General features: G+C 36.8%; 4 protein-coding genes across 6 annotated transcripts; all 4 read right to left on the reverse strand.

Moving 5' to 3' along the window:
- Positions 1-1,104: 1,104 nt before the first annotated feature.
- On the reverse strand, positions 1,105-3,257 carry LOC114537649 (uncharacterized protein K02A2.6-like). Its single transcript, XM_028558734.1, has 4 exons — positions 2,730-3,257; positions 2,231-2,643; positions 1,850-2,105; positions 1,105-1,305 (listed from the first exon to the last, which is right to left on the reverse strand). The coding sequence occupies exons 1-4, from the start codon at positions 3,255-3,257 to the stop codon at positions 1,105-1,107; spliced, it is 1,398 nt and encodes a 465-aa protein (XP_028414535.1).
- A 4,244-nt stretch (positions 3,258-7,501) lies between these two features.
- LOC114537643 (kelch-like protein 8) lies at positions 7,502-9,976 on the reverse strand. Its single transcript, XM_028558727.1, has 4 exons — positions 9,404-9,976; positions 9,046-9,150; positions 7,751-8,769; positions 7,502-7,533 (listed from the first exon to the last, which is right to left on the reverse strand). Exons 1-3 carry the CDS (start codon positions 9,845-9,847, stop codon positions 7,939-7,941), a joined length of 1,380 nt encoding a protein of 459 aa, XP_028414528.1. The 5' UTR covers positions 9,848-9,976; the 3' UTR covers positions 7,502-7,533; positions 7,751-7,938.
- Positions 9,977-11,919: 1,943 nt separating this feature from the next.
- LOC114537642 (kelch-like protein 5) lies at positions 11,920-16,527 on the reverse strand. Of its 3 annotated transcripts, none has more exons than XM_028558722.1 (5): positions 16,468-16,527; positions 14,501-14,965; positions 13,875-13,979; positions 12,584-13,599; positions 11,920-12,362 (listed from the first exon to the last, which is right to left on the reverse strand). In XM_028558722.1, the coding sequence occupies exons 2-5, from the start codon at positions 14,942-14,944 to the stop codon at positions 12,353-12,355; spliced, it is 1,575 nt and encodes a 524-aa protein (XP_028414523.1). In that variant the 5' UTR covers positions 14,945-14,965; positions 16,468-16,527; the 3' UTR covers positions 11,920-12,352. The 3 variants fall into 3 exon arrangements, with proteins under 3 accessions (XP_028414523.1, XP_028414527.1, XP_028414526.1); XM_028558726.1 differs by having other exon boundaries at positions 12,580-13,599; XM_028558725.1 differs by having other exon boundaries at positions 14,501-14,982; positions 16,468-16,511.
- Positions 16,528-17,231: 704 nt separating this feature from the next.
- On the reverse strand, positions 17,232-21,139 carry LOC114537640 (kelch-like protein 12). Its single transcript, XM_028558720.1, has 6 exons — positions 21,099-21,139; positions 19,488-19,971; positions 19,338-19,400; positions 19,115-19,219; positions 17,826-18,848; positions 17,232-17,607 (listed from the first exon to the last, which is right to left on the reverse strand). The coding sequence occupies exons 2-5, from the start codon at positions 19,962-19,964 to the stop codon at positions 17,826-17,828; spliced, it is 1,668 nt and encodes a 555-aa protein (XP_028414521.1). The 5' UTR covers positions 19,965-19,971; positions 21,099-21,139; the 3' UTR covers positions 17,232-17,607.
- Positions 21,140-21,436: the final 297 nt, after the last annotated feature.

Below are 21,436 nucleotides of genomic sequence, written 5' to 3' on the forward strand. Positions count from 1 at the left end.
ATATGATCTTTGTGTTGGCAAAGTCTGGGATCCTTTGGAACTTCCTGACAAATGGAACAAAGCAGATCTTCGTTGACTTCTCCTTGAAAACGACCCACGTCATAACCTTGCAAATCATCTTCCCATCTCGCTGCCATAGTTCTGCTGAATTAGAAAAAAAAAGCATCTCAAAATAATATTTTCATGTTTTTAAACCTTCTCAAGTCCAAAACGTGAATAAACGACGTTTTTCAACTGGAGGATTTGAACAAAACTTTGTTCAGTTGAAATTAAAAACGCTGGTAGTTTCAACTCGCGGACAATTGAGAATATTTGCGTTGAAGCGTTTCACAAATATAACAGAATTCAGTCCTTTCAATAAACCTCTTCACAGACTGATCTCTTCCTGTGAGGTAACCAGTCAAAGAATCTTTTGATGAAAAATAAATAAAGGCAATATCTACGTTTTATTATTGTATTGTTTTGGTCGGATGTAACCTGAACTCACATTCAAGAGAATAGCTAGAAATTCAAAGCATATTTTTACGAAATTAGCATAGAATTGAAAATGATTTCCTGACAAATATCTGGAATAATATGTGCAAAAAACTTATCATCTAAGCGTCAAGAAATCTACTCAACTATTCTTTATTCACTGTGCAGCATTAACAGTTTATATATCAGAACCTCCTTAAGTTGATTATGAAAATATATTATGTCAGCCCATCCCTAACTGAGCATGCGCACTTTGTTCAAACACATTTTAGATTACTACGAACCTAGAAAGCCTATCTTAAACGCAATAAACAAAATCACACTCTTCTTTGTATTTCAACACAAATTACGAGCCTATATTTAACGTAATATATTGTTGTATTCAAGACGATGATTGTCCATCAAATACTTCAGGATAATCTCTTATTTATTATTATATTCAAATAAGCCTTGTTTATTGTAGTCCTTCCGCGAAGTATTAACTCGCTAGAATCTCTTAGATTTCATGAAAATCACCATTTAAACATTCATTTATTAAGACTGGATTCTCACGAGATCAGACGAACTCAGAACCGTCCGTCAATTCATTAATTTGGGTCCATTTCTTTCCTCGAGAAATTCTTTGTTAGCTCAGCGTCTGCTCGCATTCTGAACGCGATACTCGGAAGCGAATAATATCCAAACCTCAAACAAATGATACGCACCAATTTGCCTGTCAATGGCGCTGAGTTCGTGCGATCTCGCGTCTGAGAGTTGTCTAAGATTAGGAACAAATCTTGCAAGAAACTTACCAGTGATTTTCACAGCAACAATTCTCGAGTCTTGTTCGTTCTTTGTGTAACACAATCTGTGACGATGACTTTAATATTGCGAAATTATCATGTGAGGAAACTTAACTTGACCTTAAATCACCTCGATTTCCTGGTGTAGTGACCGTCTAACGTTATAGTGATAAACCAAGCACACTCGTATTGCTTACTTGTCGAATGAATCTATTCACATTATCCACACCCCTACTTAAATACAGATCTAATAATTACCATATGTGATCATGCATACACTTATTATAATTCATATACTACAATCCTCCTTTTTCCAGTTCCTTGAATATTACTAACCAATTTATAAATTCCTTATTCCTAATTCTACAAATATTAATATCTATGCCTATGTAACCAACTTTATAATCTACCATATAATATTGTTACTTCCATATACTCTAATCTATTGTTTTAATCAGTTTTTTCTATTGTATTTTCTAGTTTTCTAAAACCGTTCTTATGAGTTTCTTATAAGTTCACTGAGTATAATCTCTTAATTGTTTTTCAAATATTGAAATACGTTTTCGTGTCGATCTTCTAATCGGTGGATTTACCTCTTGATTAGTGTCCTCTACATCATATCTTACTTCGTTGTTAATTAATTCTTGATCTTCATTTTCTTCATTGTTAATTATCTTCTTGTCTCTCAGATTGAATGATGGTGGTACTTGTGATTCACTTTTCTTTAATTCTTCCATCTTCTTTTCTTCTTTGTCTTTGTCGCTTCTTCCATTTAACCGTTTAAATCTGGATGAGTCTCTGCACACCGTTTTACCATCAGTTATTCTTCTTGCAAAATATCCCTGATATCTGTAATGATGTATATGTATGGTTCATATATAGTCTCCGTTTTTCTCTTCTTCTCTCTCTTTAGAACAACTGCGTATCCAATTTGAAATATGTGCCGTTTTGAATTATGTCGTTTATCATGATACAGCTTCACTTTCTTCTTGTAACTTGCGTCCAACTCTCGTGTTTCTTTATCTTTCGGAGATAATTCTACAGGAAAGTGATCCAATTTTGTTCGCACTTGTCTGTTCATCAATAATTCATAGGGAGTAGCTTTAGTAGCTGGATGTGGCGTTGATCTGTACGCTTGAAGCATATCGTAGGTTGCCTCGTGTAGATCCAAACCCTCTTGAGATGCTATACTTGCTGTCTTATTCACGAGCTTATTAAACCCTTCAACTTGTCCTTGAGCTTTAGGATGTCTGGGTGTAATCTTCTTATGCCGAAACCCCGTCACCTCAGCAAATCGTTGAAAATCATTTGAATTGAATGGAGGTCCATTATCAGTTTGAACTCTCTTTGGTATTCCATACGTTGAAAATATCTTCTTCAGTTTCTTCTGAACCGATATATGCGAGGTTGATCTTACGAACTCCACTTCCGGATATCTTGAGTACTGATCCGTAACAACTAACGCATATTCACCATTTGGAACGGACCGCAAAAATCCATCTCAACTGTATCCCACGGTCTTTCTGGCAGTTCCGTCATCTTTGCCGGTTCCGTGTGGTGTGTATTTGTAGAGATCTGGCAGCTAAAACAGTCCCGAACGGTGTTTTCGATACGCTGATTCATCGCCGGAAACCAATATTTCTTCCTGATCATCGCCTTTGTTTTTGTGATTCCCAAGTGTCCCTGACTGTGTGCCGTACGAATAATTTTTTCTCGTAAGCTTTCAGGTGGAATTATTCGATCGTTTCTCAGTATTACTCCTTCTGCCACGTATATCTCTGCTCTTAGCTCGTAGTAAGGTGCTAACTCTGGTGAAATCTTGTTCCATCTTCCACTAATTAACGCTTCTTTCACTTTTTGAAGAACTGAATCTTCCTTTGTTGCCGTCCTAATTGTTTCTAACATAATGGCATGGTGAATTTCGATGACTGCTTTCACATGGTTCTCATGACTCGTCTCAACTGTTTCTGGTAGTGGATGTCTCGAAAGATAGTCTGTCATGTTCGTTTTCCAGGTGCATAGACTGCTGTGAAATCAAGATTCTGCATCTTCATAATCATTCTTTCTATCCGTGGTGGTAATTTGGCTTTAGGTTTGTTAAACATTGGAAGGAGTGGTTTGTGGTCAGTTACTAGTTCGAAGTGCTTCGCTCCGAGTAAATACATACGTAGTCTGCTGGTGGTAAATTCTGCTGCTAAAGCTTCACGTTCAATCTGCGAGTATCTCTTCTCTACGTCTGTAAGTGTTCGACTTACATAATGAACTGGTTGATACCCCTTCTCTGTTTTCTGAAAGAGACCTCCTCCCAATCCTATCGGACTTCCATCGCATATCACACGAGTGTCTCGTTCTGGTCGAAATGGAATCAATACTGGAGCCGTAATAATAGCTTTCTTTAAATCTTCAAAGGCTTCTTGTTGCTCTTGCGTCCAAACAAACTTTTGGTTATCTTTAGTGATCCTTCTCAGTGGCTCGCATCTTCGGGAAAAGTTACTTATGTACCGAGACAAATAAGCCAACATTTGTACAAACGATACTACTTCTTCTTTTGATTTAGGTGGACTACACTCTTGCACCGCTTCCACTTTATTTGGGCTTGGTTTCAGTCCATCCTTCGTAAATAAATGGCCATGAAACTCGATCTCCGATCTTCCAAATTCGCATTTCTCCTTTCGTAAGGTGATGTTATGTAACTCCAGTCTCTGAAGTAAAGTTGCTAGATTCTTGTTATGGTCTTCCCAATCGATTCCGCCCACCATGATGTCATCTCTGTTATTAGCACTCTTGGTATTCCAGAAATAATTTTGCTCATCTCTGCATCGAACAGATCTTGGCTATTAATACCTCCGAACGCCAATCGTTGGTATCGATAGTTACCCCACGGTGTCGAGAATGTCATCAGCTTTCTGGATTGCTCATCGAGGGTAAACTGATGATAACCATGATTCATATCTAGCTTGCTAAATATTGTACAGTCCTTGAAGGTGGTAATGAAATCTTCTGTGATAGGAGCCTGAACTTGGGGTACGCTCCATCGACTTATTAAGTACACGGAGGTCCAGGCTGACTCTGATATCGCTCGGATTGTTGGGCTTAGGTTGTACCACAAGAGGTGAACACCAACTAATTGATTCGCATTCTGGTACTTTCTCCATAATTCCATACTCTACGAACTCGTCAATTCTTTTTCGTAGTGGTTCCACCAGATGATAGGGTACTCGTCGTGGTTTCTGTGCTACCGGTTCTACATTTTCTTTCATCGGCAGATTTATTACTACGACTTCACCGTCACGTTTCACCTGTCCAATTCCTTTAAACCGTTCTTCTGCTGACCAATTATCTCGACTAATTCTTTGTTTCATGGTTGATCCGGTTGATGGATTTCAGGTCACGATTTGGCTCTTTTAATCTGCCCGTCGCATCAAATTTACCATACCAAGATCTTCTAAGGTTTTCCTTCCCAATAGCGGATATGAATCTATCTTCCCTTTAATAACCGCAATCGTAGCTTCCGCTTTCCGAGTTTCATTTTCCATCGTCACGCTGCATTCACCCATCACTGGTAATTCTTCTGTTAATGTTTTTAGCTTCATTTTTGTCTTTCGTAATTCTGTTTCTTCTGGTGTTTGTTGTAGAAGTGATTTGAATTGGTATTCATCCATAACATTTGCATCAGCACCAGTGTCTGGTTCAACGATCATCTTCATTCCATTTATTATAATGGCACATTCGTTCTTCTCGCCCCGTTCTTTAGCTGTACGATGGATATTTAAATGCTTTACAATTCTTTCGATATCTTCGTCCGTACTGTCATCATCGCTGTTGCTAGTTTCTTCATCGTCTTTATTTACTTCCACGTGGCGAATACGCTTTCGACTAAATCTACCCTTGCTTTTACTTCGATTCCTTCTTGTTTCTTGGTTATATTTTCTCCCGTTCTTTACATCTTGCTTCTCACCACGTCCCCGCGTCTCCTGGTTTTCTTCCTGTCTTTTGCTTTGGATGCTTTTACACATTCGCGCGAAATGGTTCCGTTTCCCACACTTGTAACATTCTGCTCCGTACGCCTTACATTGTCGTCTTTCGTGCTTCGAACCACATCGCTGGCATATTTCAAAACTCTGTCTCGTCTCCTTTTTTATTATCTGATTGACTCTTTTATACTCTGTTTCTGATTTCAATTTTTTCTGGATTTCATTGCTTGAGATGTTGATTCTTCGTCAATCGCTGCTTCGTCTAGAATTTGTGTCAAAGTCCAATTATTGCGAATTGTTTTAGCCCGAAGTCTGTTGTTCGTCATTGTTTTTATGAGATGGTCACGCACCGCTTCATCCTCGTTAGCGAATTCACATTTTTTCGCCGTCTCACGAATTCTTGTGTAGTATTGAGCCATATTTTCGTCTGTTTGTTGCGAAAGATTTCCAAATTGAAATCTAGCATAGTCCTTATTCTTTCTTGGTAGAAAATGTTTGTCTAGCTTTCGAATTAGCTGGGTATAAGTATCTTCGTCTTCAATAGGTGTTAAATCGGGTAGCGAGTCTTCTAAGTCTGCAATGCATTGGCCGCCGTAGATAATCAAGCCATCTCTCTTCATACTTGGGTCTGCTAAACCGAAGAATCGAAATTGCCGCTCGATATCCTTTTTCCACTTCGCCCAACGAACCGCTGTTTCGTTCACGTCGCTTGAAATTATAAATGGCTTCACATTTAGTTGTCGATTCACAATCACTGTTGTTGTCGTATTGCTGATATCGTCAGTACCTCTAGAAGTTCCCGATTTCGCTCCTTTAGACATATTCAGAATATTATTTAAACTTTCAGTTCATACTCAGTTGATCCTCGTCGCCATCTGTAGTGACCGTCTAACGTTATAGTGATAAACCAAGCACACTCGTATTGCTTACTTGTCGAATGAATCTATTCACATTATCCACACCCCTACTTAAATACAGATCTAATAATTACCATATGTGATCATGCATACACTTATTATAATTCATATACTACACCTGGGAAAACATAAAACAATTCTCAACTTAACCTGATATATTTAACAGAAATTGCAATGTTAAAAAAGAGTTTTCCATTATTAAGAACATATAAACTCAATGTAGTCGTTTTACTGGTCATTTATTTGCTAACTTATAAAATAAAAGCTTCAAAATATTGCATTTCTTGCACACGGAAGTTTTAGTTTCAATATGTCATTCGTGGAAGTTTTATAAATTTCCAAGTAAAACTAATACTGAGAATTCAGACGTAAAGAAATATGAAAGAATTTCAAATATAAATATTTCCGTGTCTGCTATAATCCAGTCCACATGTAAATACGTTGAACTTTCAAGTCTACAGTGAGAGTGTTTTACCGGCGCCGGGGAATTTTCTACATCAGATTTTAATATCTGTGAAGAGTCGTGTTTAATGTGGAGATTTTCTCACAGAAAAAAAGTAAACATGGCTTGTGTTTCACTTTTATATCAGAATTATCAATTTCATTATTTCTTGTCTTCTGCGCGTGTTTAGCGAAAAAAATATCCCGAAATAAAAAGAGATTCCTTAACGCAACTCCTCAGGCAATACCATTTATCCCCAAACATTCCTCTTCATCATCCGTTGATCCCCAACCTTACCTTACTTTACCTCATGGGTAACTTTTGAAATTGCATTTTCTTAGAATGGAAATATTTGGCGATGTATATAACATTATACATGAAAAATTGATTTGATTTAATGAATTTCTACAATGATACATTAACATTAGAAGTAAAACTATTAACAAACCATGCAAATTGTCTTGGAATGAAAAGGGAAAATATCAGAATGAATATACTGTAGTTGTCTGATCTAATGTTATTTGTTACGAATCATCTGAGATTTTGTTTTATTTACAATTGTTTAGTTCTGACTGAACTCAGTTTCCATATTCTATCCTAGTTTTATAAATGTTCCTTATTATTGTCTTTAATTCTAAACAATTCTCAAATGTTTTAAAGATTAGTTTCAATATCAAGTAATATATACGAATATTCTGTCTTTATCTACAATATTTACAAATACACGCGACTACATCAGTTATATATGATAAACCACAATAATCATTTTTATTACAAAATATCTTCAATATCCAGTTTCATAAAAATCAGTGGTGGTCAGCGGCGCTCAGAGACTTGAAAGCCTAATTCATGTAATCATTCACTGATTGTTCATTTAATTCGTGTTCATCTCAATCTTGGACAAATGACAAACTCTTTCACTTCAAATTTTTCATCAAATTCTCCTGCAAATTTCACAAATATTTATTAAGTATTCAAGTGTTCAATCAACTTTATGTTGTGATTCAACATTTGAATATTTTGATATTCATATTATAATTCTTCCAGTCTCATCGTCATGTTATGATTTAAATGAAATTTCTATCGACGCAGAATGAAAGCGTTCAAAACATATCCTAACCTCCTTTATTAAATAATTGAATTAATTCTTTGATACTTTACCTACAGAGGTTTAACTACAGCAGTAGCATTGCGTCTTTTCTCTATCATTTCTGGCAGTTCATTCCAGCCATCTCCACCAATGGTGAAAGATTCCACTGAGTTGAGATATCCCTGCTCTTCATTCCATCCACCAAACGTGACAATGACGTCATTCATGATCACAGCAGAGCTGCCGCCTCTTTTGTAAATCATGGAGGGAAGTCTCTCGCTTCGCCCAGTCTCAGTGTCGTACATGATGACGTCATTATGCTTGTATTCTTATCCGCACCGCCAAAGACGATAATAGTATGACCCCAAGTGACTGTGGACATAAAACAAACAGACTGAGGTAACGATGGACATGGCTTGAACTCATTCTTAATCAAATCATAAACAACAACGCTGTCAAGAGCATTCTTAGGAAAGCCGGTTGTTGTTCCGCCCAGGATAAATAGTTTTCCATTAACAAGTTCTGCTCTGTGATATTTTCTTGCCTCAGGCATTCTCGTCAGCATCTTGGCACTATAAGGTGGGGTAAGAGCAATCTCATAAATGGCATTAGATGTTTTTCTTTCATTTTCGTCATATCCTCCTATTATATATAATTTTCCTTGATAAACTGTGACGTCATGACCAGATAATTTGACAGGCAGTTTACCATCAAACATTGTCCATCGCAAAGGATGTTGATTCATCTTCGAAACTTCGATCTTGTCAGTTGCTGTTTCACCATCGTGACCACCAACGACAAGAACGTCATTGTTGTAAACACACAATGCTGATCCTACTCGAGGATGATTCAATCCTGGCAGCGGAGTTGACTTTCCTTCTACTATGCTGTATTTCTCGACTGTATTTAATACCTCGGACCTACTTGGGCCATAATCACCACCAATAATAATAACATATTGATTGATGACTGGACCTTTCTGATTCATAGCGCTGGCACCATTCTTTTTTTTATTATTTCCTTGAAATGTTTGCTTCATCATCATCATCATTATTTTCTCAAACTGTTCTCTCATCTCGTTCATACTTTGCTAAATTAAAAATAAGATTTCTTTAATCACGCCAATCAGCGGATAATGCATTCATATCACCAAAGTTTAAATTTCCGCCAGCAATCTCACCGCTAGAAATGTTTCTACGCTGAGGTCCTGGGGAGAGTATGTAGGTCCCAGGTAAGAAAAGTATTAGCGACTTCTAAAGTTCATCAATTATCCCGGATACAAGATTAACCATACGTGGTCATGTCACTGATCTCAATTTAATCCATTCTAATTTAAAACAAATAATAACTGAATGGTTAGTCTTACCTTTATTTCATCCTGTTTTCTCTCCATTTCATCCTGTTTTCTTTCCAATGAAGTCATTCGAGCATTCATTTCATTCTGACTCATTTTTAATCCATGCAAATTTTTCTAAGTAAAAGTGAAATTGTTGTCATACATTAGACATAATTCGCCTACAATTCGACAAACTACGATTGATCAGAGGTGTATCCAGGATTCAAATATTTTTTCACGAAATAAGCTTCCTGTTTTCTGCCCGGACGAAAAATGCAGTTTCACCGCTACATTTTTTAAGAAATACTCTATTACAATTCAAATTATTACCGGTCTGACCATTTTGGCCGCTTAATGGAAAGCGCCCATAATTTCCATTTCGACTCACCTGGATATTTTTACACGTTTTCTCGTGAGTTTCAATATCTCTTCTATTGACCTCTGTATCACATCCTTCATTACGACACATGACAGGAGCATATCCACATTTCTCGACATGTTTTGGAAGATGTTCCAGACGAACGTAGTCAGGACATCCTCGTTCATGATGATCACACTTGATTTTCAGACCTTCCCAATAATTCTTCAGAAATCCTGTTGGTCGTCTCAAGGTTTCTTCAGTCAGAGGATCTCTGCAAACTGGACATGTTTGAGAGTTTTGAACGAGATGTCGTGATATATGAGCGAAACAAAATATATGATCTTTGTGTTGGCAAAGTCTGGGATCCTTTGGAACTTCCTGACAAATGGAACAAAGCACATCTTCGTTGACTTCTCCTTGAAAACGACCCACGTCATAACCTTGCAAATCATCTTCCCATCTCGTAGCCATGAATATGATCTTTGGCAAAATCTGGGATGTTTTAGGGCCTTTTGGGAAAAGAACAAAGTAAAACCATCTCTAACTCGACTTTAAAACAGACTATATTGAGTCATGGAAATTTTAGAATGTAGCGAAGTACTTATTGTTTCCTGAACATCTTATATCAAGTTCTACGGCATATTCTGAAACCTACGGAGGTCTTAATGAAAACCTTTTTGAAATTTGAATCAGTTTTAGGTCTTGATCAAAACGTTGTCAGGTTCTGGAGCGTGATCAAGTTCTGGAGCGTGATCAAGTTCTGGAGCGTGATCAAGTTCTGTAGCGTGATCAAGTTCTGGAGCGTGATCAAGTTCTGGAGCGTGATCAAGTTCTGGAGCGTGATCAAGTTCTGGAGCGTGATCAAGTTCTGGAGCGTGATCAAGTTCTGGAGCGTGATCAAGTTCTGGAGCGTGATCAAGTTCTGGAGCGTGATCAAGTTCTGGAGCGTGATCAAGTTCTGGAGCGTGATCAAGTTCTGCAGCGTGATCAAGTTCTGGAGCGTGATCAAGTTCTGGAGCGTGATCAAGTTCTGGAGCGTGATCAAGTTCTGGAGCGTGATCAAGTTCTGGAGCGTGATCAAGTTCTGGAGCGTGATCAAGTTCAAATTGAAATTCAATCCTGCAATAGTTGATAATGATTTACCTTACAAGTAATATGTCGCTAAAGACAGAATTATGTAACTAAAGACAAAATTTACCATGCAGAGACACTCGATCAATTTCCCACCCTTTCGCATGATGGTTAATGAAAGCAAATGTCTGTGAAATATTCGTAAAAACCAGTCAGGTATAGGAATTTAACTCTTACACTTCCTGCTTCTGTTATGTAATTGTTTGGTTATTTTGATGTTTCTATAATAAAGTCTGAAATTATTTACAAAATAGGTTTCTGTGTTATTGAGAAAAGAGCAGAATTTATATTTTTAAGACCTAACCGAGGTAGCAGTTGAGAAATATTAAGAAACTGTCGGTTCTTTCGCAGAAATCGAACCTACGTCCTGTACGATGGACTTCAAAGTACATAAATTCCCCCTCGATTTTCTATATGTAAACTCATCGAAGACGGGAAACTCGTCTGATTTTTCCCGTCTAAACAGACGGTTAAGTTGGACGGGAACCCCGTCTGGACGAGAAACTCGTCTTAAATTCGCATTTAGACGGATAAATCAGACGAGTTTCTGAAATATCAACACGGTCAAGGACGGAACAAATTACCCGACGAGTTTTTACCATAATTCGGCTATTTATCTCTTAAACGAAATTCCCGAAATTATAACATACAAGTTAGAATTATTAGAAGTTGAAGTTGAGCCTTATTCTGATAATTACAAGACTACTAAGTCTAAGGTTAGCGATATACCCTTCAGTGTTTAGACAAAGAAAAGTGTAAAAGCTCATTTAAACGATACGATATCTCGAAGCCACTATTGACTGTGACAAATCATGCAGCTTTGAATGATTAAAAATGAATTGGATTAAACTTACGAAAGATGAAGGATTTCCACCAATTTCTTAACTCTGCAAGTTGATCTCAACGATGTCAATAATATTTTATGTTGAAGACAACTCCTTGCAACGTCGCAATGTTTATTTTGTTAAAAACATTGCATGATTTCATGGTAGACTTGATCTGCTTCCTTATATGGGTATAACTGCTTCGTTTTCACAATACCATTTTACCATCCTGCTGTGAGAATTTCAAATATCTTCAGACATTTGTATTTTTTTGTTATTCCAAGTATCAAATTGATATTCCAAGTATTATTAAATGCTTCATTTATTTTTGGATAAATATTGAGGTCTTTGGTTCGTGAGAATCAAAAGTTTGGATGAAGTCGCATCTTTCATCCACAAAACATCTTCGTTCAATCTGGTATATTCGACCTGGTCCAAGTTGAATATACAAAAATAAGGTATATTTACCCTTGTTAAGGTCCAATATACAAGACATCTGGTAACAGCAGGGACCGCGAAGCAGTTTTTGGATTGGGGGGGGGGGGGCTAGCGAGCGCCAAAGATGTCAGCCTTTGGGGGACGGTCTGACCTAACGTTACTTGTTACGAATCATCTGAGATTTTGTTTTATTTACAATTGTTTAGTTCCGACTGATTTCAGCGTCCCTATTCTATCCTAATTTTATAAATGTTCATTATTATTGTCTCTAATTCTAAACAATTCTCAAATGTTTTAATGATTAGTTTCAATATCAAGTAATATATACGAATATTCTGTCTTTATCTACAATATTTACAAATACACGCGACTACATCAGTTATATATGATATAATTATCACAATATCATTTTTATTACAAACCATTTTTAATCATCCAGTTTCATAAAAGATCAGTGGTGGTCAGCGGCGCTGAGAGACTTGAAAAGCTAATTCATGTAATCATTCACTGATTGTTCATTTATAACTTCGTGTTCATCTCAATCTTGGACAAAATGACAAATTCTTTTACTTCAAATTTTTCATCAAGTTCTCCTGCAAATTTCACAAATATTTATTAAGTATTCAAGTGTTCAATCAACTTTATGTTGTGATTCAACATTTGAATATTTTGATATTCATATTATAATTCTTCCAGTCTCATCGTCATGTTATGATTTAAATGAAATTTCTATCGACGCAGAATGAAAGCGTTCAAAACATATCCTAACCTCCTTTATTAAATAATTGAATTAAATTTTTGATACTTTACCTACAGAGGTGTAACTACAGCAGTAGCATGGCGTCTTTTTTCTATCATTCCTGGCAGTTCTTTCCAGCCATCTCCACCAATGGTGAAAGATTCCACTGAGTTGAGATATCCCTGCTCCTTATTCCATCCACCAAACACGACAATAACGTCATTCATGATTACAGCAGAGCTGCCGCTCCTTTTGTAAATCATGGAGGGCAGTCTCTTGCTTCGCCCAGTCTCTGTGTCGTACATTATGACGTCATTTATTGTCCGGTGATTCGTATCCAAACCACCAACGACGATGATCATATGACCCCAAGTGACGGTGGACATATCACAAACACGCTGAGGTAACGATGGACATGGCTTGAACTCATTCTTAATGAAATCATAAACAACAACGCTGTCAAGAGCATCTTTACTTAGGTTGGTTATTGTTCCACCCAAGATAAATAGCTTTCCATTAACAAGTTCTGCTCTGTGATTTCTTCTTGCCTCAGGCATTCTCGTCAGCAGCTTGCCAGTATAAGGTGGGGTAAGAGCAATCTCATAAATGGAATTCGATGTTTTTCTTTGATTTCCGTCATATCCTCCTATTATATATAATTTTCCTTGATAAACCATGACGTCATGAGCAAATAATTTGACAGGCAGTTTACCATCAAACATTGTCCACCGCAAAGGATGTTGGTTCATCTTCAAAATTTCGATCGTGTCAGTTCCTTCTTTACCATCGTTACCACCAACAACAAGAACGTCATTGTTGTAAACACACGATGCTGATGCTACTTGAGGATGATTCAATCCTGGCAGCGGAGTTGACTTTTCTTCTACTATGTTGTATTTCTCGACTGTATTTAATACCTTGTCACTTCCTAGGCCATACCAACCACCAATGATAATAACATCTTGATTGTTGACTGGACCTGTGTGATTCGTAGCGCTAGCACCATTCTTTTTTTTATTATTTCCTTGAAATGTTTGGTTCATCATCGTCATTATTCTCTCAAACTGTTCTCTCATCTCATTCATGCTTTGCTACATCAAAAATAAGATTTCTTTAATCACGCGAATCAGCCGATGATGCATTCATATCACCAAAGTATAAATTACCGCCAGCAATCTTACCACTAGAAATGTTTCTACGCTGAGGTCCTGGGGAGAATAAGTAGGTCCCAGGTAAGAAAAGTATTAGCGACTTCTGAAGTTCATCAATTATCCTGGATACAAGATTAACCATGCGTGGCCATGTCACTGATCTCAATTTAACCATTGTAATTTAAAACAAATATTAACTGAATGGTTAGTCTTACCTTTATTTCATCCTGTTTTCTCTCCATTTCATCAAGTTTTCTTTCCAATGAAGTCATTCGAACATTCATTTCATTCTGACTCATTTTTAATCCATCCACATTTTTCTAAGTCAAAGTAAAATTGTTGTCATACATTAGACATAATTCGCCTACAAATCGACAAACTACGATTGATCAGAGGTGTATCCAGGATTCAAATATTTTTTCACGAAATAAGTTTCCTTTTTTTCCTGCCCGGAATCTTCCCTCCAAGGCCTGTTTCGCGCTACGGGAATTAGCCATTACATTATTTAGAAATTACCCAATTTAATCTCGCTCTTTTTTTATAGAACGTTTTTATAAAATGCGAATTTGATCTCTAAATCCAAACATAAAGCGCTTTCCTTTATACGGTAAAAACGGCCAGACCGGTCCTGTTGTGTTTCAGTACAGACAGATTACTGGTATTTTTTAGTGTTTTAAGAAATATGCATTCAAGTATATTGATATTTACATCCGCCTAGCACGAAAAATGCAGTTTCACCGCTACATTTTTTAAGAAATACTCTATTACAATTCAAATTATTACCGGTCTGACCATTTTGGCCGCTTAATGGAAAGCGCCCATAGTTTCCATTTTGACTCACCTGGATATTTTTACACGTTTTCTCGTGAGTTTCAATATCTCTTCTATTAACCTCTGTATCACATCCTTCATTACGACACATGACAGGAGCATATCCACATTCCTCGACATGTTTTGGAAGATGTTCCAGACGAACGTAGTCAGGACATCCTCGTTCATGATGATCACACTTGATTTTCAGACCTTCCCAATAATTCTTCAGAAATCCTGTTGGTCGTCTCAAGGTTTCTTGAGTCAGAGGATCTCTGCAAACTGGACATGTTTGAGAGTTTTGAACGAGATGTCGTGATATATGAGCGAAACAAAATATATGATCTTTGTGTTGGCAAAGTCTGGGATCCTTTGGAACTTCCTGACAAATGGAACAAAGCAGATCTTCGTTGACTTTTCCTTGAAAACGACCCACGTCATAACCTTGGAAATCATCTTCCCATCTCGCAGCCATGAATATGATCTTTGGCAAAATCTAAGATGTTTTAGTGCCTCTTAGGAAAGGAACAAAGTAAAACCATGTCTAACTCGACTGTAAAACAGACTAAATTGAATCATGGAAATTCTAGGACGTAGCGAAGTACTTATTGCTTCCTAAACATCTTATATGAATTCCTACGGCGTATTCTGAAACCTGCGGAGGTCTTAAACAAAACCCTTTTGAACTTTAAATCAATTTTAAAACATGGTCAGGTTCTGGAGCGTGATCAAGTTCTGGAGCGTGATCAAGTTCTGGAGCGTGATCAAGTTCTGGAGCGTGATCAAGTTCTGGAGCGTGATCAAGTTCTGGAGCGTGATCAAGTTCTGGAGCGTGATCAAGTTCTGGAGCGTGATCAAGTTCTGGAGCGTGATAGGGCGTGATCAAGTTCTGGAGCGTGATCAAGTTCTGGAGCGTGATCAAGTTCTGGAGCGTGATCAAGTTCTGGAGCGTGATCAAGTTCTGGAGCGTGATCAAGTTCTGGAGCGTGTTCTGGAGCGTGATCAAGTTCTGATCTTCTGGAGCGTGATCAAGTTCTGGAGCGTGATCAAGTTCTGGAGCGTGATCAAGTTCTGGAGCGTGATCAAGTTCTGGAGCGTGATCAAGTTCTGGAGCGTGATCAAGTTCTGGAGCGTGATCAAGTTCTGGAGCGTGATCAAGTTCTGGAGCGTGATCAAGTTCATATTGAAATTCAATCATTCAATGTAACTCTTACACTTCCTGCTTCTGTTATGTAATTATTTGGTTATTTTGATGTTTCTATAATGAAGTCTGAAATTATTTACAAAAGAGGTTTCTGTTTTATTGAGAAGAGAGCAGAATATATATTTTAAAGACCTAACCGAGATAGAAGTTGAGAAATAGTGAGAAACTGTCGGTTCTTTCGCAGAAATCGAACCTACATCCTGTACGATGGACTTCAAAGTATATAAATTCCCCCTCGATTTTCTACATGTCAAAACCTTCAAATATAAGCCGAATTCATATTAGAGATGGGAAACTCGTCTTAGACGGGAAACTCATCGAAGACGGGAAACTCCTTCGTCTGATGTGAATTCGGTCGCAGACGGGTTTCTCGTCTGATTTTTCCCGTCTAACTTTCGGTCTAAACAGACGGTTAATTTGAACGGGAATCCCGTCTGGACGAGAAACTCGTCTTAAGTTCGCATTTAGACGGATAAATCAGACGAGTTTCTGAAATATCAACACGGTCAAGGACGGAACAAATTACCCGACGAGTTTTTACCATAATTTGGCTATTTATCTCTTGAACGAAATTCCCGAAATTATAACATACAAGTTAGAAGTATTAGAAGTTGAAGTTTAGCCTTATATTCTGATAATTACAAGACTACTAAGTCTATAAGGTTAGCGATATACCCTTCAGTATTAGACAAAGAAAAGTGTAAAAGCTCATTTAAACGATGCGATATCTCGAAGCCACTATTGACTGTGACAAATCATGCAGCTTTGAACGATTAAGAATGAATTAAACATACCAAAGAAGAAGGATTTCCATTAATTTCTTAACCGTGCAAGTTGATCTCAACGATGTCAATAATATTTTATGTTGAAGACAACTCCTTGCAACGTCGCAATGTTTATTTTGTTAAAAACATTGCATGATTTCATGGTAGACTTGATCTGTTTCCTTATATGGGGATGACTGGTTCATTTTCACAATACCATTTTACCATCCTGCTGTGAGAATTTCAAATATCTTCAGACATTTGCATTTTTTTGTTATTCCAAGTATCAAATTGATATTCCAAGTATTATTAAATGCTTCGTCTATTTTTGGGGAAATATTGAGATTTTTGAGGTTTCTGGTTTGTGAGAACCAAAAGTTTGGATGAAGTCTCATCTTTCATCCCCAAAACACCTTCGTTCAATCACAATAAACTGGTTATGATTTAGTTCGCTTCTGTTTTTGTCCACCCATTGTTGTCTACCTTGTTAACGTAGAATATTCCGGAAAATAATATATTCGACCATGGTCGAGTATAAGGTCCATTGTACTAAATATGGTATATTCGAACTTGATAAAATCGAATATACCGGAATATGGTATATTCGACCTGGTCCAAGTTGAATATACAAAAATAAGGTATATTTACCCTTGTTAAGGTCCAATATACCAGACATCTATTAACAGCAGGGACCGTGGAGCAGTTTTTGGATTGGGGGGACGTCTGACCTAACGTTACTTGTTACGAGTCATCTGAGATTTTGTTTTATTTACAATTGTTTAGTTTTGACTGAACTCAGCGTCCATATTCTATCCTAGTTTTATAAATGTTCATTATTATTGTCTCTAATTCTAAACAATTCTCAAATGCTTTAAAGATTAGTTTCAATATCAAGTAATATATACGAATATTCTGTCTTTATCTACAATATTTACAAATACACGCGACTACATCAGTTATATATGATATAATTATCACAATATCATTTTTATTACAAAACATCTTTAATCATCCAGTTTCATAAAAGATCAGTGGTGGTCAGCGGCGCTCAGAGACTTGAAAACCTAATTCATGTAATCATTCACTGATTGTTCATTTATAACTTCGTGTTCATCTCAATCTTGGACAAAATGACAAACTCTTTTACTTCAAATTTTTCATTAAATTCTCCTGCAAATTTCCCAAATATTTATTAAGTATTCAAGTGTTCAATCAACTTTATGTTGTGATTCAACATTTGAATATTTTGATATTCATATTATAATTCTTCCAGTCTCATCGTCATGTTATGATTTAAATAAAATTTCTATCGACGCAGAATGAAAGGCGTTCAAAACATATCCTAACCTCCTTTATTAAATAATTGAATTTATTCTTTGATACTTTACCTACACAGGTTTAACTACAGCAGTAGCATTGCGTCTTTTTTCTATCATTCCTGGCAGTTCTTTCCAGCCATCTCCACCAATGGTAAAAGATTCCACTGAGTTGAGAATTCCTTGCTCCTTATTCCATCCACCAAACACGACAATGACGTCATTCATGATCACGACAGAGCAGTCGCTTCTTTTGTGAATCATGGAGGGCAGTCTCTCGCTTCGCCCAGTCTCTGTGTCGTACATTATGACGTCATTTAACACCACACCATTTTTATCGAAGCCGCCAACGACGATGATCATATGACCCCAAGTGACTGTGGACATAGCAAAAACAGGCTGAGGTAACGATGGACATGGCTTGAACTCATTCTTATGGAAATCATAAACAACAACGCTGTCAAGAGCATCTTTACTAAGGATGGTTGTTACTCCACCCAAGATAAATAATTTTCCATTAACATGTTCTGCTCTGTGATATCTTCTTATTGCCTCAGGCATTCTCGTCAGCAGCTTCGCAGTATAAGGTGGGGTAAGAGCAATCTCATAAATGGCATTCCATGTTTTTCTTTCTTTTCCGTCATATCCTCCTATTGTATATAATTTTCCTTGATAAACTATGACTTCATGAGCATATAATTTGACAGGCAGTTTACCATCAAACATTGTCCATCGCAAAGGATGATGGTTCATCTTCAAAACTTCAATCGTGTCAGTTCCTACTTTACCATCGTGACCACCAACGATAAGAACGTCTTTGTTGTAAGCACACGATGCTGATGCTGTTCGAGGATGATTCAATCCTGGCAGCGGAGTTGACTTTTCTTCTACTATGTTGTATTTTTCGACTGTTTTTAATACCTTGTCATCTCCTAGGCCATACCGACCACCGATAATAATAATATCTTGGTTGTTGACTGGACCTGCGTGATTCATAGCACTAGCACCATTCTTGTTTGCATTATTTCTTTGAAATGTTTGGTTCATCATCATCATTATTCTCTCAAACTGTTCTCTCATCTCGTTCATATTTTGCTAAATTAAAAATAAATTTTCTTTAATCACGGGAATCAGCCGATAATGAATTGATATCACCAAAGTTTAAATTACCGCCGGCAATCTTACCACTAGAATTGTTTCTACGCCGAGTTCCTGGGGAGAGTAAGCAGGTCCCAGGAAAGAAAAGTATTAGTGACTTCTGAAGTTCATCAATTATCCCGGATACAAGATTAACCATGGATCGTCACTGACCTCAATTCATCTTATTTGGAAGAAATGAATGACTAAAAGACTTGTCCTACCTTCATCTCATCCTGATTTCTTTTCATCTCATCCTGATTTTGTTTTATTTCATCCTGATTTCTCTTCATCTCAACCTGACTCGCCTTAATTTCATCCACGTTATTCTAAGTCAGATTATTAAAGATACGTTTAAGAATTCATTTTCCACGTAGGATTTCTTTTCTCAAAACCAATTCAATGCTTCTAAATTGAAACAAGTAATAACTGAAAGACCTGTCTTACCTTCATTTCATCCTGATTTCTTTCTATCGTAGTCATTCCAACTTTTGTTTCATCGACATTTTTCTAAGTCAAAGTAAAATTGTTATTGAGATGAATATGAGTACTCGGGCAAGTCATTGAATAAATTCGAACATTTTATTTTTGAATTACCTTGATATCTTTACAGTCGTGACATTTCGCGATTCTGAACTGACAAAGATCTTTCTCGTGAGTTTCAATATCTCTTCTATTGACCTCTGTATCACATCCTTCATTACGACACATGACAGGAGCATATCCACATTCCTCGACATGTTTTGGAAGATGTTCCAGACGAACGTAGTCAGCACATCCTCGTTCATGATGATCACACTTGATTTTCAGACCTTCCCAATAATTCTTCAGAAATCCTGTTGGTCGTCTCAAGGTTTCTTGAGTCAGAGGATCTCTGCAAACTGGACATGTTTGAGAGTTTTGAACGAGATGTCGTGATATATGAGCGAAACAAAATATATGATCTTTGTGTTGGCAAAGTCTGGGATCCTTTGGAACTTCCTGACAAATGGAACAAAGCAGATCCTCGCTGATTTCTCCTTGAAAACGATCCACGTCATAACCTTGCAAATCATCTTCCCATCTCGCTGCCATAGTTCTGCTGAATTAGAAAAAAAAAGCATCTCAAAATAATATTTTCATGTTTTTAAACCTTCTCAAGTCCAAAACGTGAATAAACGACGTTTTTCAACTGGAGGATTTGAACAAAACTTTGTTGAGTTGAAATTAAAAACGCTGGTAGTTTCAACTTGCGGACCATTCAGAATATTTGCGTTGAAGCGTTTCACAAATATAACAGATATCAGTCCTTTCAATAAACCTCTTCACAGACTGATCTCTTCCTGTGAGGTAACCAGTCAAAGAATCTTTTGATGAAAAATAAATAAAGGCAATATCTAAGTTTGATTATTGTATTGTTTTGGTCGGATATAACCGGAACTCACATTCAAGAGAATAGCTAGAAATTCGAAGAATATTTTTACGAAATTAGCATAGAATTGAAAATGATTTCCTGACAAATATCTGGAATAATATGTGCAAAAAACTTATCATCTTAGCCTCAAGAAATTTACTCAACTATTCTTTATTCACTGTGCAGCATTAACAGTTTATATATCATAACCTCCCTAACCTCATTAAATTGATCATGAAAATATATTATGTCAGCCCATCCCTAACTGAGCATGCGCACTTTGTTCAAACACATTTTAGATTACTACGAACCTAGAAAGTCTATCTTAAACACAATAAACAAAATCACAGCCTTCTTTGTATTTCAACACAAAATACGAGCCTATATTTAACGTAATATATTGTTGTATTCAAGACGATGATTGTCCATCAAATACTTCAGGATAATCTCTTATTTATTATATTCAAATAAGCCTTGTTTATTGTAGTCATTGCGCGAAGTATTAACTCGCTAGAATCTCTTAGATTTCATGAAAATCACCATTTAAACATTAATTAATTAAGACTGGATTCTCACGAGATCAGACGAACTCAGAACCGTCCGTCAATTCATTAATTTGGGTCCATTTCTTTCCTCGAGAAGTCCTTTGTTAGCTCAGCGTCTGCTCGCATTCTAAACGCGATACTCGGAAGCGAATAATATCCAAACCTCAAACAAATGATACGCATCAATTTGCCTGTCAATGGTGCTGAGTTCGTGCGATCTCGCGTCTGAGAGTTGTCTAAGATTAGGAACAAATCTTGCAAGAAACTTACCAGTGATTTTCACAGCAACAATTCTCGAGTCTTGTTCGTTCTTTGTGTACACAATCTGTGACGATGACTTTAATATTGCGAAATTATCATGTGAGGAAACTTAACTTGACCTTAAATCACCTCAATTTCCTGGGAAAACATAAAACAATTCTCAACTTATGCTGATATATATTATTTAACAGAAATTGCAATATTAAAAAAGAGTTTTCCATTATTAAGAAAATATAAACACAAAGTAGTAATTTTGGTAGTCATTTATTTACTAACTTATAAAATAAAAGCTTCAAAATATTGCATTTCTTGTACACGGAAGTTTTAGTTTCAATATGTCATTCGTG

This window comes from Dendronephthya gigantea, unplaced genomic scaffold (genome assembly GCF_004324835.1).
Source record: "Dendronephthya gigantea isolate DGI-Jeju-01 unplaced genomic scaffold, DenGig_1.0 000161F, whole genome shotgun sequence".
In the NCBI taxonomy this organism is placed as follows: Eukaryota; Metazoa; Cnidaria; class Anthozoa; order Malacalcyonacea; family Nephtheidae; genus Dendronephthya; species Dendronephthya gigantea.

What these genes read in the sequence shown, in the direction of transcription:
- LOC114537642 (XM_028558722.1), bottom strand. Translation starts at nt 14,944, where the DNA reads ATGGCTGCGAGATGGGAAGATGATTTCCAAGGTTATGACGTGGGTCGT. An exon ending in AAACGTGTAAAAATATCCAG is followed by an intron (nt 13,980 to 14,500) that starts GTGAGTCAAAAT and finishes ACTTTGACTTAG; the next exon opens with AAAAATGTGGATGGATTAAA. An exon ending in GAAAACAGGATGAAATAAAG is followed by an intron (nt 13,600 to 13,874) that starts GTAAGACTAACC and finishes TTTTTGATGTAG; the next exon opens with CAAAGCATGAATGAGATGAG.
- LOC114537640 (XM_028558720.1), bottom strand. Translation starts at nt 19,964, where the DNA reads ATGGCAGCGAGATGGGAAGATGATTTGCAAGGTTATGACGTGGATCGT. An exon ending in ACGACTGTAAAGATATCAAG is followed by an intron (nt 19,401 to 19,487) that starts GTAATTCAAAAA and finishes ACTTTGACTTAG; the next exon opens with AAAAATGTCGATGAAACAAA. An exon ending in GAAATCAGGATGAAATGAAG is followed by an intron (nt 19,220 to 19,337) that starts GTAAGACAGGTC and finishes AATCTGACTTAG; the next exon opens with AATAACGTGGATGAAATTAA.
- LOC114537649 (XM_028558734.1), bottom strand. Translation starts at nt 3,257, where the DNA reads ATGACAGACTATCTTTCGAGACATCCACTACCAGAAACAGTTGAGACG. An exon ending in TTTGCGGTCCGTTCCAAATG is followed by an intron (nt 2,644 to 2,729) that starts GTGAATATGCGT and finishes ATATCGGTTCAG; the next exon opens with AAGAAACTGAAGAAGATATT. An exon ending in TACAAGAAGAAAGTGAAGCT is followed by an intron (nt 2,106 to 2,230) that starts GTATCATGATAA and finishes ACATCATTACAG; the next exon opens with ATATCAGGGATATTTTGCAA.
- LOC114537643 (XM_028558727.1), bottom strand. Translation starts at nt 9,847, where the DNA reads ATGGCTACGAGATGGGAAGATGATTTGCAAGGTTATGACGTGGGTCGT. An exon ending in AAACGTGTAAAAATATCCAG is followed by an intron (nt 9,151 to 9,403) that starts GTGAGTCGAAAT and finishes ACTTTTACTTAG; the next exon opens with AAAAATTTGCATGGATTAAA. An exon ending in GAAAACAGGATGAAATAAAG is followed by an intron (nt 8,770 to 9,045) that starts GTAAGACTAACC and finishes TTTTTAATTTAG; the next exon opens with CAAAGTATGAACGAGATGAG.